The following is an 11,914-nucleotide window of genomic DNA, read 5'->3' as shown; positions in this document are numbered from 1 at the left end:
GGGCACCCCTTACTGTGCCCCTCGGCTCTCCAAATCATCTGCAGATATCCCCACACACCTAGGGTGCCACTCAGGTCCCAGTCACAGCCAAATGTCCCCCTTGGGCCCACACACATAATTTCCCCACCACGGTTCTCAGATACCAGACATCTCAAATCTTAACCCCAATCCAAGTTGTCCCTTATGTCTAAGTCACCCGTAAATGTCATTAGATCAACACCTTCCGGTACCTTCAAATGTCCAGTGTTTTCTTCCGGGTCACCCTCAACCACCAGCTTAGATTGGGTCCCATTCCCTTCCACCTCACCCCTGGACATGGGGCATTCCTTATCATCCTCCCGTCTAGGTTCCAGTTCTTGTTACCACACCAACCCTGAATGTCTGTCCCTCTAACCCACCCCTGAACCCCAGGGCACACTCTTCAAGTTCACCTTTCCATGATAAGGGCACCCTTTATGACTAAAGGGCACCCAAATGACTAAATTTTCATCGTCTCCAGAGTGGGCAGGGTAGGGCTCGGGATCCTGTGAGGTCAGGAGCCCAGGAGGCCAGGAAAATAAATTCAGACCCATCAACCCTCCCCAGACAAAAAGCCAGGACTCCAGGGTTGCAGACTAGAATAGAATACATCACAACCAGCAGACCAGGCATAAGGCAGGGGGAAGCTTTTATTTAACTGGACAGCAGGCTCAAGACACAGCAGAGACTTCCCCAAGCTGATGTCTGCTGCTGCTTCGATGGAGGAGGGGTACACTGAGCCAACTCTTGACAGCTTGGGGGGCTTCACTCTACATACCTAGTTTCACGCCTAGAAGAGCCCTATTCCATCTGATGATGGATACAGTCTTAACTCTTCCATGCCCTGGACCCACCCAAGAACTGAGCAGGCCTGCTTGCGTCCTCTGGGCCCACAGGGACCTCATTCCCCACCCCATGTGCCAGGAGGGTGCCATGGCCCCTCCCCCCAAGTTAGGAAGCCACAGGGCCCAGGGAGAAGGGGCCAGGCAGGTTCAGGTCAGGCCAGCCTGGTTCCGGAAGCCCGGAGTTGGCATTTAACGGTCTGGGGGGCCCAAGGCAGCTTCCTCTTTGGTAACTGGCTGCTGGGAAGATGCAGGCCAGCCAAGCCCCCACCAAGCTTGGACGAGGAGGGGCCGAGGGTCGGCCAGGCAAGGACACATCTGGCTTCCTTTCTTCATGGAAAGGCCAGCCAGCCAGCCACCTGCCTGTCTGCTCATCCTCCCTGGGAGCACAGCCCAGTCTTGAGTTGGGACTGGGGGGCACGGGGGCAGTCCCCAAGTGCAGAAATTGGAGGAGGGGGCCTGCAGCAAACAGCTGGGTTCACCCACCCCATTCCAGGCTCCACCCATCCCCAGGTTCCTCCTCCGGACCCAGGTCCCAGGCCAGCAGGGTCCTCATTTCTTCCCCCGGGCAGCGACTGGCCCACCCAAGGAGGGCAGGGGCCACAGCAGACTCCAAGGGGGCTTGACTCCTGTTCCTGCTGAACTGAGCCAGTGTGCACAAATCAACTGTGTTTCAGCTCAGTAGGCACGGGAGGCAGAGCCCAGGGAGGCCCCGAGGTTGGCCAGGCAGCAGAGGGGGAGAGGTGGCAGGGCCAGAGGCAGCGGCAGGGCCCTTGGGGGGGCGGAACTTAGCCACTGTGAACACGATTTGATGTGGACCTGCTCACAAGCAGCTAAGCCCTGCTCCCCAGGCCAGATGTGAGCAGTGGGGGCCTCGCTGCCACCCCATCCCCATCCCCAGGGTCAGCGTCCTCAGCAGTGGCAGTGACAATGGCGGCCCCGGAGACAGGGCTCAGGGTCGGTTGGAAATCCCTGGCAATGTGATTTGTGACAGGCAGCAAATCCCATCCCCAGGAACCCCAGCCGGCCATGGCACCAGGGTCAAGGGGCAGGGCGCCGGGCAGGGCCAGCAGCTGGCACCTAGGAGAGACGAAAGGAGGTCGTGAGATTTGAGGACACCTGCCCTCCATGTCCCCCCTTGCCGCCATCCTTTGAGGTCTAGCAGAGAAGCCATTTTCCCCACGTGCGTCTATGCTGTCGCTTCAGTGGTGCCTGACTCTTGTGACCCCATGGACTGTAGTCCGTCAGGCTCCCCTGTTCTTGGGATTCTCCAGGCAAGAATACTGTAGTGGGTTGCCATGCCCTCCTCCAGGGGATCTTCGCCACCCAGGGATCGAACCCTCGTTCTCTTGTCTCCTGCATTGGCAGGCGGGTTCTTTACCACTAGCGCCACCTGGGAAGCCCTTCTGCAAGTGCTGCTGCTGCTAAGTCGCTTCAGTCGTGTCCGACTCTGTGCGACCCCATAGACGGCAGCCCACCGGGCTCCCTCGTCCCTGGGTGCGGCAGCAGCTAAAGATACCACCAGGCTGGACACCCCCAGCCATGCTTCCCAGACCCAGAGAGGTAGAGATACCCAGAGGGTCACTTTCGGCCAAGGAGGCTGTAGGAACTCCCAGAGTGAGCCTCCCCTCCTTTCCTTGGCCGAGCCCCCACCCCCCCACCCCCGCCCGCAACACGGAGCCCTGGGCAGGCTAAATGGGGCCATGGGGAGAGGAAGCTGAGGGGGTGGCGGGCAGGCGGCTGAGGAAGTGATCTCACCCCAGCTGGCGCCACTTCCTAGAAGCCTGAAGGGCAGGAGGAAACCACTAGGGCCTCCCCCCATGGCCCTGTCTCCTCAGCGGCCAGGCCTCAGCCTGCGCCCCACCAGAGCGGATGCCGACAGCGGGCGCCCCGCTCTTCCCCCAGGCACGCACCCACCCAGAGCACCAGACCCAGGCTCCAGGTGCAAATCCCAGCTCCATGGTTTCCAAGATACCATCCAAGCCTCAGTCTCTCCATCTGTACAGTGGCACCAAGAGCCTCTACCACGTAACACAGTGAGGTTTCACCAACAGTATGTAGCAACTACCCAGCACCAGGACTCCCTACAGAATTTATGGGACTCAGTGCAAAATGAATACTCAGGTGGGGAAAAAAAAAATGAAATCTCGGGGTCCTTCTCAGTGGGGAAACACCCTGTGAACCGCACAGGTCACCAGCCGGTGAAGCCAGCCCTGTGTTCAGTAAACAGAGACCTCCCGGAGGATGAGAGCCCTGTGGCTAGGAGCCCTGAACTCTGGAGCCAGTCCAGTTGCATTTGAACCCTGGCTTTGCAGCGCACCAGCTGGGCGACACCGGGCAGGGAACTCAACCTCTCTGGGCCTCCGTTTCCCCATTGGCAAAGCAGGGGCAATGCTGTGGTGAGGAACTCGTTGAGTGCTGTGTATAATTGGGACGGGGCTACGCTGTCATCATTCCCCAGGCAGAAACAGGAAGGAGGATGGCATTCAGGAACTGCACATGGGTAGGACCTCGGCACCCAGATATGATAGGGGGTGGCCACCCCCGGGAGACAGGTGGAGGGAGGTGTCCTGTTCTGCGCCGACCCCGCCATACACACATTACATACGCTGGCCACCCACTTTACGGCGGGGCCCCAGCCCAGCCCTGACTCCTCAAGGTCTAGGGGCACCAACTGGGAGCAGACGAGGCCCCGCAGGGCAGCCAGCCTCCCTGGGCCGCCTCCGGAAGTGAGACAGCACATTCGTGTCCCAGGGACGAAACGGGAAGGGCGGCCATTTGGCCAGGCCCGTTTCCTGTGGGGTTTCCCCTGCACAGAGCCCCAGGCCGGGGCCAAGGCCACTCCCCAATCCCTGCAGGCACAAAAGATCTGGGTCTCCAGTGGAGGGGGCACTACCAGGCAGGTGCCCAGGAGCAGGATGACCCCCATTACCGTAGGCGTGCCCCTCAGGCTCAGGGGAGACAGTGTCCAGGGAGGACAAGCTCCTGGCAGCTGGAGGCATCTGCGGGGGGCTTGGGGGGGGGGGCGGGCGGAGGGCCCTTGGGCCAGGGGAGTAGGGCAGGCCCCAGGTCACACCATGGACGGATGGATAGATGGGTGTCTAAGTCTGCTCTGCAGACAGGGCGTGGACTTGAGAGACATGCTCCGCAAGCCTACCCACCCCCCCCAAACCCCATGCTCCAAGAATGAATCAGGGGCAGCTTCCGCCGGGGGCGCCACCACCACCGCCGCCGCCGCCCCCAAGCCTGGTCCCCAAATACTTTCCACCCTCTCAGAGCAGCTGGGATCGGAAAATACCAAGGGCCGCTGGCCCCGCCCTCCCAGCCTGTCACTAACGCTTTGCCTAATGGGCCCAGACTCTCCGCAGAGGCTCCCTGGGCCAGGCCCTGAGCCAGCCGCTAACCTGGGCCTTCCAGCCAAGTGCCGCCTGACCACCAGGGCCACCCGCCCCCTCACCCGTCACCCCCATCCCAACGAGGCCACCATCACCACCAGCCCAACTGACAGGGCAGCCCTCGGAGGTCGGCACCCAGCTGAAGGAAGGCAGGCCACTGGCAAGTGGGTGGGCCCCCACTGCCCATCCAGGGCTGAGGGAGTGGGGCAGGCTCAGGAAGGGGTGAGTAAGTGAGGAGTGAATCACTTGTTATAAATAGGGGAACCGTGCAAGTCACATCTCAGCCCCCATGGTGCCCAGCCACACCACGCTCCAGCCCCTGCCTTCAACTCTGATGACCCTCAGTCCGATCACAGAATTCCCAGGGGACCCCTAACGTCCACACGGTGAGCCCTTCACTGAGGGGTACATGCTAGACCACATTCACTTCTGCCTTATCCCCAAACAGGTCCCTGTCCCAGCCATCTGGCCTGCATTTTGGGGGCCGCTGGCCTCGAGGATAGTCGCTGGCTTCCAGGCCCTGTCCCCCTCCTACGGCACCCTGACAATTCCCAGGCCCAAAGCTCTAGGTTCCTGGGCTCCCCAAACCATTCCCAAGGTGTGGGTGACCACGGTCCTGGACGCTGACACCAGACCAAGGACAGGAGGAGGCTGAGGGGCTTAGCATCGCCCAAGTCGGTTCCCTGGCCCAACCCAGGACCCCAACCCAGACCACCCAGGCCTGCTCTGCCCAGGGCCACAGCTTGGTGACCACACCCAGGGTGGCGCCAGCTCCAGCACCCTGGGGCAAGGCGCCGCTAGAGCATGACTCAGCCGTGCCCAGTATGGCGGCGTCCTTCTCTGCCCAAGGATTCTCACACGCCCACACCCATTGGCTTCCGAGTACGTCCTTCCCAGGGGACCAGTCTTCCCCAGACACACCTCCATGATCACCCAGGACACCGGATGGCAGGAGGGAAGGTGGTCAGAGGGCCGCCCCCTAAAGGGATCTGAAGGCGAGGGCCTTGGACAGGGAGGGGAAGCGGACATATCTCTCCGCTCGCTTTCCCAATGCTTCCCATATACAGATGGAGAAGCTGAGACCCAGAGGATTCAGAGCCAGGCCCAAGGTCCTGCGAGAAGTCTAAGGAAAAGCCAAGGCCTGATCCTGGCTTCAAGTGCATGCAGAGCGGGAAAGGGCTGGCCAGCCAGCCCAGAGAGGGGCCGGAAGGAATTTTCTCCGGACCGCCCAGGGTTCCTGGCAGCGTCCTTCGCTTCGAACTGACTCCCCCACCCAGCTTCCCAAGGTAAAGGGCAAACGCTGAAAAATCTTACGGTATATCAAAGAATCACCTAGGCCCTTGGTGAGCAGATCCTCCCACTGTACTCTTTGGGCCAGTGTTCCTCAGACTTCCAGGGGGCCAGGGGTCTTCCCCGCAGCTGCGGCCCGCATACATCTGGCCTTCACTTGCAACAGGTAGGGGTTGGTGGGGGGGTCCCGCGGAGGACCCTTGGAGCATCCGTCCCTGTTGTTTCTTTCCACTGAGCAAGGGTCTGCGGAGAGTCAGAGGCCGGGCCGGCACAGACAGGCCCGACCCCCCTGGACACGCCCTGTCACGCATGTGCTCCGCGTGCCAACCCAGAGCCAGGTCAGCAGCTACGTTAGGGGCCCCCTCCAGATCCACAGAGACAAGACTTGCCCACTGGGGTCTTGAGGGAGCTCCCAGAGGACATCCTGCAAGGACAGAGGGCAGTGGGTGCCCCTGGGGCGCTAGAAGAGAGCTGGCACGGAGCCCTAGGGCCCGTGCCTTCCCAGGACGGCGGCATGTGAACACATGCGCATGGGCTGGCCCAGGCACAGTGCGTGGGTGAGCGGACAGGGTGTGCCCTCCATCACCTCGCCTCTAAGCTCGGGCACCTGTTGGGGACTGCCCTCCGGCTCGGGCTGGCATCAGCAGGGCTGCCAGAGGACACCCTTATGCCAAGGGTCCCAGCTTCCCCCTCAAAGACCACCCACCAGGAGCAGGCAGTTGGTTGGGGCTGGGGCAGAAAGGATAGGTGACACAGCCAACCGCACCTCCAAGACATTCAGGAAGCCACTGGGTCTGGGCCTGGCTGGCTTGCACCCGACAGGCAGTGTAGGGCTGAGGGGCTTTGGTAGCCGTGGAGCCCAGCACTGGGGGCAGAGGTCAGTCTGGCGCTAGGATGAAGGGGGTCCAGGTTCAGTCTGAGCCCTTTCACCCTCTTTTTGCACCCCAAGGGCACGGGAACCCCAAGCTACACAGGGCAGAGGAGTCAGCCCTCCAGGAATCTCCCAGATGTGGGCCCCCTTTCTATGAATGAGTCTTCTTAGTTGGGCCAGAAGGAGTGAGAAGGGAGGAGAGGGGTCCCCCTAGTCCTCTTTTAAACCCAGGTTGGACTGCTGGGTCCCCACTTCTCTCCTCTGGAGGGCCTCCCCACCCCCACACTGGCTGACATGTCAAGAACTTGAAGCACTGTCCTCCACCCGCATCCACAGAACTCTGGGAGATCCTCACTTACACAGTCCAGACAGGCACCTACCTTCCCACTCCAGGGGCCAAGACACCATGTCCATTCCCTCCACCCCGAGGGGGGCGCATACTCTCCCACCCTGCGCCCAACTCCGACCCACCTTGACCTGCCCCGATTCGCGTTGGGACCCGCCCTCCCCAGCACGCTCTCACGAATCTCCTGGGTCGGGGGAGTGGCTGGGGAGGCCGCGGAGGGCCCTTGGGGACGGGGTAGAGGTGGGCCGCCCTTTCCCAGCTCCGCAGGGGGCGCCGCGGGACTCCGCGGCCGCCACCATCAGACCGGCCCCGCCGTCCCCTCAACCACCGGCGGCGGGGCGGCGCCCTCCCCCTCGCCCAGGGGTGGGGGACCCGCCAGGCGCACCCCCCACTCCGCCCACGAGTCCAGCGCGGAAAAGTTGTCGCCGCCACCACGGCGCCGCAGTCTCCCTCCCGGTTGCTTCCCCGACTCACCCGCGGGGGAGGGGAGCCGGCACTCGGGGCTCCGGCCGCCGCCCCGGCCCGGCCGGCCGACACCCGGCCGGGCAGGCGGGCGGCGGGCCCGAGAGGGCCGGGGGCGGTCGCCGGCCGCGCTCCATCCCACTCACTGGCCGGCCCGCCGCGGGGCCGAATCGCTTTTAAAACCTCCTCGTCTCCTCCCCTCCCGGGCCGGGCAGGGGGCGGGGGCGGGCGCGGGGCGGGGCGGGCGCCGCCGTCATGTGCCCCCGGAGCCGGTCCGCCCCCACTTTCTCTCTCAGGTCCCCCAACTCGGTCCCGTCCCCAACTCAGCCCTAACTTTTCCCTCCCTTGTCCCAACTCTTCCTGAGCCTGAGACTTAGCTCAACTTCCCCCTCTGGGTCCTGGGCTCGGGGATCCAGCCCCAGTTCTTCAACGAACGCCCTTCCTGCTGAGATGTTGGCGGGGCGCGGGGGGGGGGGGGGGGGGGGCGGCGGTGGTTCCTAATCCATATCGCACCCGAAACCCCTCTTGGCCTAAGTTCTGCTCCCCTGCGCCCGGAGAGAAACCCAGGAGGCCATGGACAAGGACAGGGTAGATGGCGGGGGCACAGTGCCACACTGCCACTGTAGACCCCTCCCTGCCCTGGGGGGCATGGGCCCGGGGAATTCTGGGGTTCGGCCAATTACGAATCCCCACTCTATGCATTTACACGTGCGTTCTTTAGCCTCAGGAAGTCCCTCCTTTTATCCCACCCAACCCTCTCCTGCTGCCATTGAAGACCTGCTGACCCCAGTCCAGGTGGTCCCTGGTCTAGGTCCCCTCCCCCCGCCCCTCCCCGCCAGGCTTCCCGGCATCCCCACCCCCCATCTACCCAGGGCCTCTGGGAAACTCCCAGCTCCTGGAGTATCCCTGAGAGAGAGCCCCTCCCTGCATCCCTCCCGCCTTCCCTGCGAGCCTGTCTGTCCCACCTCATCCTCCGCGGACCTCCCCTCAACCGGGAGGAGGAACACGGAGGCATTGTTCACCAGTACGGGGCCCTGCCTTGGGGCCTGGCCCCGTGCCCAGGTGGGGGGCCGGGAACAAAACTCAGCGAAGGAGGGGCGGGGTGCCCTGTGCCGCCAAGCCAGCCTCCTTGGGCAGGCCCGGATGCCACTTTGCCCTCTCCAAGATGGGATGGGAGTCAGTGGCCCGCAGACCACCATCACCACCACCATGATGCCGCAGCAAGGTTCTATGGCTTGAGGACCCTTCCCAGACCTGTGTGGGCACTGCTTTGGGAGACAGGTTTCCTCCCATCCACCTCCAATATTTCCAAAGTCATATAATTGGGGCTTGGTGGGGGGGGGGGGCGGTGCTCAGATTCTTCATAACCCACCTCCTGGGCAGTAAGACTAAAGCTGGGATAGAAGGGTACCCAGCAGGAGGGCCCAGGCAGAAGACTGGAAGGGCTGGTTGGATGCCTTGTGGGTCACCTCGCTCCCCCAGAATTCTTCCAGGCTCCCTCATTTCCCCCGTTCAGCTCAACAGGTTCCCCACTTTGGATCTCAGTGGGATTGGGGAGAGAGGGGCAGAAGCCACACCTAGCTACTATCCCATGGGGCCCAGCCCTGGGGGCTCCCGGGTCTGTCTTCTCTGTGGGGCCCAAGGGGCAGGCTGGCCCAGGCTGCAGGATCTGGCAGGTTGGGGCAGGAGGGGGCAGAGCTGCCTGTGGGGCCCCAGGGGAAGATTTGGGGTGGCACAGAATTCCCCAACTCAGGGCGGGGCCCTGAGGGGGTGGGGCACTCACCACAGGACCTCCTGAGCAGCTACAAACAGGGGAATGGAGTTCCCAGGGTCCAGGGTCTTACTGTGGACACATTCGTGCATGTGCGTGCTTGCACACACACACACACAACCCATTCTAGAAGTATAAAGTGACCAAATTACAATAGGGCACCTCCTCCACACCACCTCTCCAGAACACTCCCTTTATGCCCTGGGACAAGGTCTCCATCGAGAACCATCCTCCTATTCTTATTAATCCAATCAGGCATACATGTGGGGGAAATGCCTGCTCCAGGCTGGCCTCCAGGGATAACTATGCCAACTGTGCCTTCTGCCATTACCCTGCATGTAGTTTGGGCCACAGCAGCTCAGCATCCCTCAGCCCAAACTTGGGAGGGTCTTCCCAGTGTCCTCAGCCCTCCATCTGGATTCTGAACATTTGCCCCCACCAACCCCCTCCACCCTGGTCCTAAGCTGGCCAATTTACCCAGGGACAGCAGCCAAGAGGGATCAGAGCTCTCCAAACCGGCCAACTGATTCTTTGTAATGACGGGGACGGGTGAGAGGACAGGGCCAGGGTGAGACCAGGCCAAGCGGTCAAGTGGCACAGGGCACACACACACCCATTTGTTCATTCTTCAAACATTCATTGAGTGCCTGCTGGGTGCCAGGTGCTCTTCTGGGCACTGGGGACATAGCAGAGAACAAGCCACAAAAAAAACCCTGCCCTCATGGAGTCCACATCAATGGGGGAAATACAGGCAGTAAACAGACAGGTATAAAGATATAGAATGTGTTGGGTGGTATGTATTAGGGGAGACTAGAAGGAGGCTAAGAAGATGAGGGGAAGGGGCTTCCCAGGTGCACTAATAGTAAAGAACCTGCCTGCCAATGCAGGAGATATAAGAGACGCAGGTTGGATCCGTGTGTTGCAAAGATCCCCTGGAGGAGAAAATGGCAACCCATTCCAGTATTCTTGCCTGGAGAACCCCATGAACAGAGGAGGCTGGTAGGCTACAGTCCATAGGTCGCAGAGTCTGACACAATTGAAACGACTTAGTATGCAGTGAGATGAGGAGTGAGGGGTTGGGGGCCAGATCAAGAAAGGCTACCCTGAGAAGGAGGAGGTGACAATTGAACAAAGATTATAAGAGGTGGGGAGAAGCCACGCAGACAGCTAGAGGAACAGAGTTTCGGTAGAGAGGGAACAGCCAGTACAAAGGCCCTGAGGCAGGAAGTTCCTGGTGTATTTGAGAAACAGCAAGGAACCAGTGTGGTAGAGTGGGGAGGGGAGCAGAGTGGCAGAACTGAGTTTCCAATTCTTGCTCCCCAATTCCTAGCTGAATAACTTTTGCTAAGTGATCACACCTCTCTGAGCTTCAGTTTCTTCATTCGTGGAATGGACCTGAAAATGTAATTTTTAGGGTTGTTAAGAGACTCTGAGATGAGCTGCACTTTGTCCCAGCCCAGGGCTTGAGGCAGGGTAAAAGCTGGACAAGCATTAAGGACATAGGTACACCACTTTACGTAGCCATTCAGACCTGGGATGGGGAGGATGGGTCAAGGGACCCTGACAGACTCAGTGGCCCTGTAGGTCACCCTGGCTCATATGCAGGGCCGCCTGCCGGGCCCCATGGCAACGCAGCACACAGAGACATCAAACAAGCCCTGCCGAGGAAGTCCCACGTCACTGTGGTTAGAGTGGCTCCTCCCAGCCCAGCCTCCGGCTGGCGCTGCGCTCCTCCTTGCCAGTCAGGGCCCCTGCCTCCTGTCACCCTGGTGACAGGCTGTGTTATGGACTGAGCTGGGATCCCACCACCTGCCCCCTCACTAGGGCACTAGTCACTCCCCACATCCGGAGGACATTATGCAGTGGACCCAGTTCCCTGCCACTAACCCTTTCATTCAACTGCCCCAAATTGGCATTGGGAGCAGCAGGAAAGCTCTGGTCTATCCACCAGTTCAGAGGGCCAGAGAGGCCCCCGGGACCTATGGGGTCCCCCAGCCGGGGGCCTGAAATCCCCAGGGCAGGGTCCATCAGGATACCTGCCAGCTCCTGGGGCAGGGGAGGGGTGAGTCAGATAGGAATAGCCCCCCAGGCTTAGCCCAGCCCCCACCCGGGAACTGATTCACCACCTACCCAGCACCAGATGACATCAGGGTCTGGCGGGCCACCCTGTCTTGGCACCGGGCCAGAATGGGGGTGCCCCAGAAGTGTCACAGAAGGCTGCCTTCTCCCCTCTGACTGGGGCCCGGCAGGCGCAGGGTTAAGGAGGGGCCCTCCTGGGGGTCTCCCCCCATCCCACCCCCCCCCTTTTTCCCGGGGATTTCGGGCCCCAGCCCCTCTGACGTCACTGGGGGTTGCTATGGCAACTGCCCGAAGTTCCCAAATAAAATTACCGCGGGCGGGTTAAGTTTCCTAGGAGGCAGCAGACGGGTAAACAATGGCGGTGGCAGGCGGGGCCGGAGAGGGGCTGTCTCCCCCTCCCACTCCTCATTCTGCTGGGACCAGGGGGGGGTCCCCAGGGCGAGGAGGAGGGTCCCCTCCCCGACCGGGTCCCGAGAGCCCACGAGCACCCGGGGCACTGGTGCACAGACGAGGGACAGCGGGGTCACCGCCGAGATGAGGAGGGGGGACCTCAGAAGGGAGGCTGGGGCGGCGGGGGAACAAAGGAGGGACCTGAGGCCTGCGCTCCGCCCTCTGCACACCCTGCCTCCCGCCCCACCAACCCCCAGCCGGCGGCCAGTCCAGCTGTGGCTGCTCCCAGCTGCCTGGCTCCCCACATCTGGCGGGCTGCGCGCTCACTTCCTGTCGCCCTGGCTGCCTGGAGGGAGGTAAAAATAACCCTCCCCCTCCTCCTGCCGGCGGGCACAGACGGCGGATCCTCCTGGCTTGGAGGAGGCCGAGGCCCAGCCGCAGCGGGGGAGA

At 61.8% G+C, this 11,914-nt stretch overlaps 1 protein-coding gene and 3 non-coding genes across 4 annotated transcripts; all 4 read right to left on the bottom strand.

Moving 5' to 3' along the window:
* Nucleotides 1-650: 650 nt before the first annotated feature.
* Nucleotides 651-7,375, bottom strand: LOC132345691 (uncharacterized protein MT2145). Its single transcript, XM_059888546.1, has 2 exons — nt 7,237-7,375; nt 651-1,940 (listed from the first exon to the last, which is right to left on the bottom strand). Exons 1-2 carry the CDS (start codon nt 7,359-7,361, stop codon nt 1,694-1,696), a joined length of 372 nt encoding a protein of 123 aa, XP_059744529.1. The 5' UTR covers nt 7,362-7,375; the 3' UTR covers nt 651-1,693.
* MIR24-2 (microRNA mir-24-2) lies at nt 1,489-1,560 on the bottom strand. Its single transcript, NR_030968.1, has one exon. It is a non-coding gene; the product is annotated as a microRNA mir-24-2 (primary transcript).
* MIR27A (microRNA mir-27a) lies at nt 1,638-1,715 on the bottom strand. The gene has a single exon (NR_030884.1). It is a non-coding gene; the product is annotated as a microRNA mir-27a (primary transcript).
* MIR23A (microRNA mir-23a) lies at nt 1,817-1,889 on the bottom strand. Its single transcript, NR_031347.1, has one exon. It is a non-coding gene; the product is annotated as a microRNA mir-23a (primary transcript).
* Nucleotides 7,376-11,914: the final 4,539 nt, after the last annotated feature.

Source organism: Bos taurus, chromosome 7 (assembly GCF_002263795.3).
Source record: "Bos taurus isolate L1 Dominette 01449 registration number 42190680 breed Hereford chromosome 7, ARS-UCD2.0, whole genome shotgun sequence".
In the NCBI taxonomy this organism is placed as follows: Eukaryota; Metazoa; Chordata; class Mammalia; order Artiodactyla; family Bovidae; genus Bos; species Bos taurus.
The sequence above is the reverse complement of the archived record's forward strand: the minus strand, read 5'-3'. Positions and strand labels throughout refer to the sequence as shown.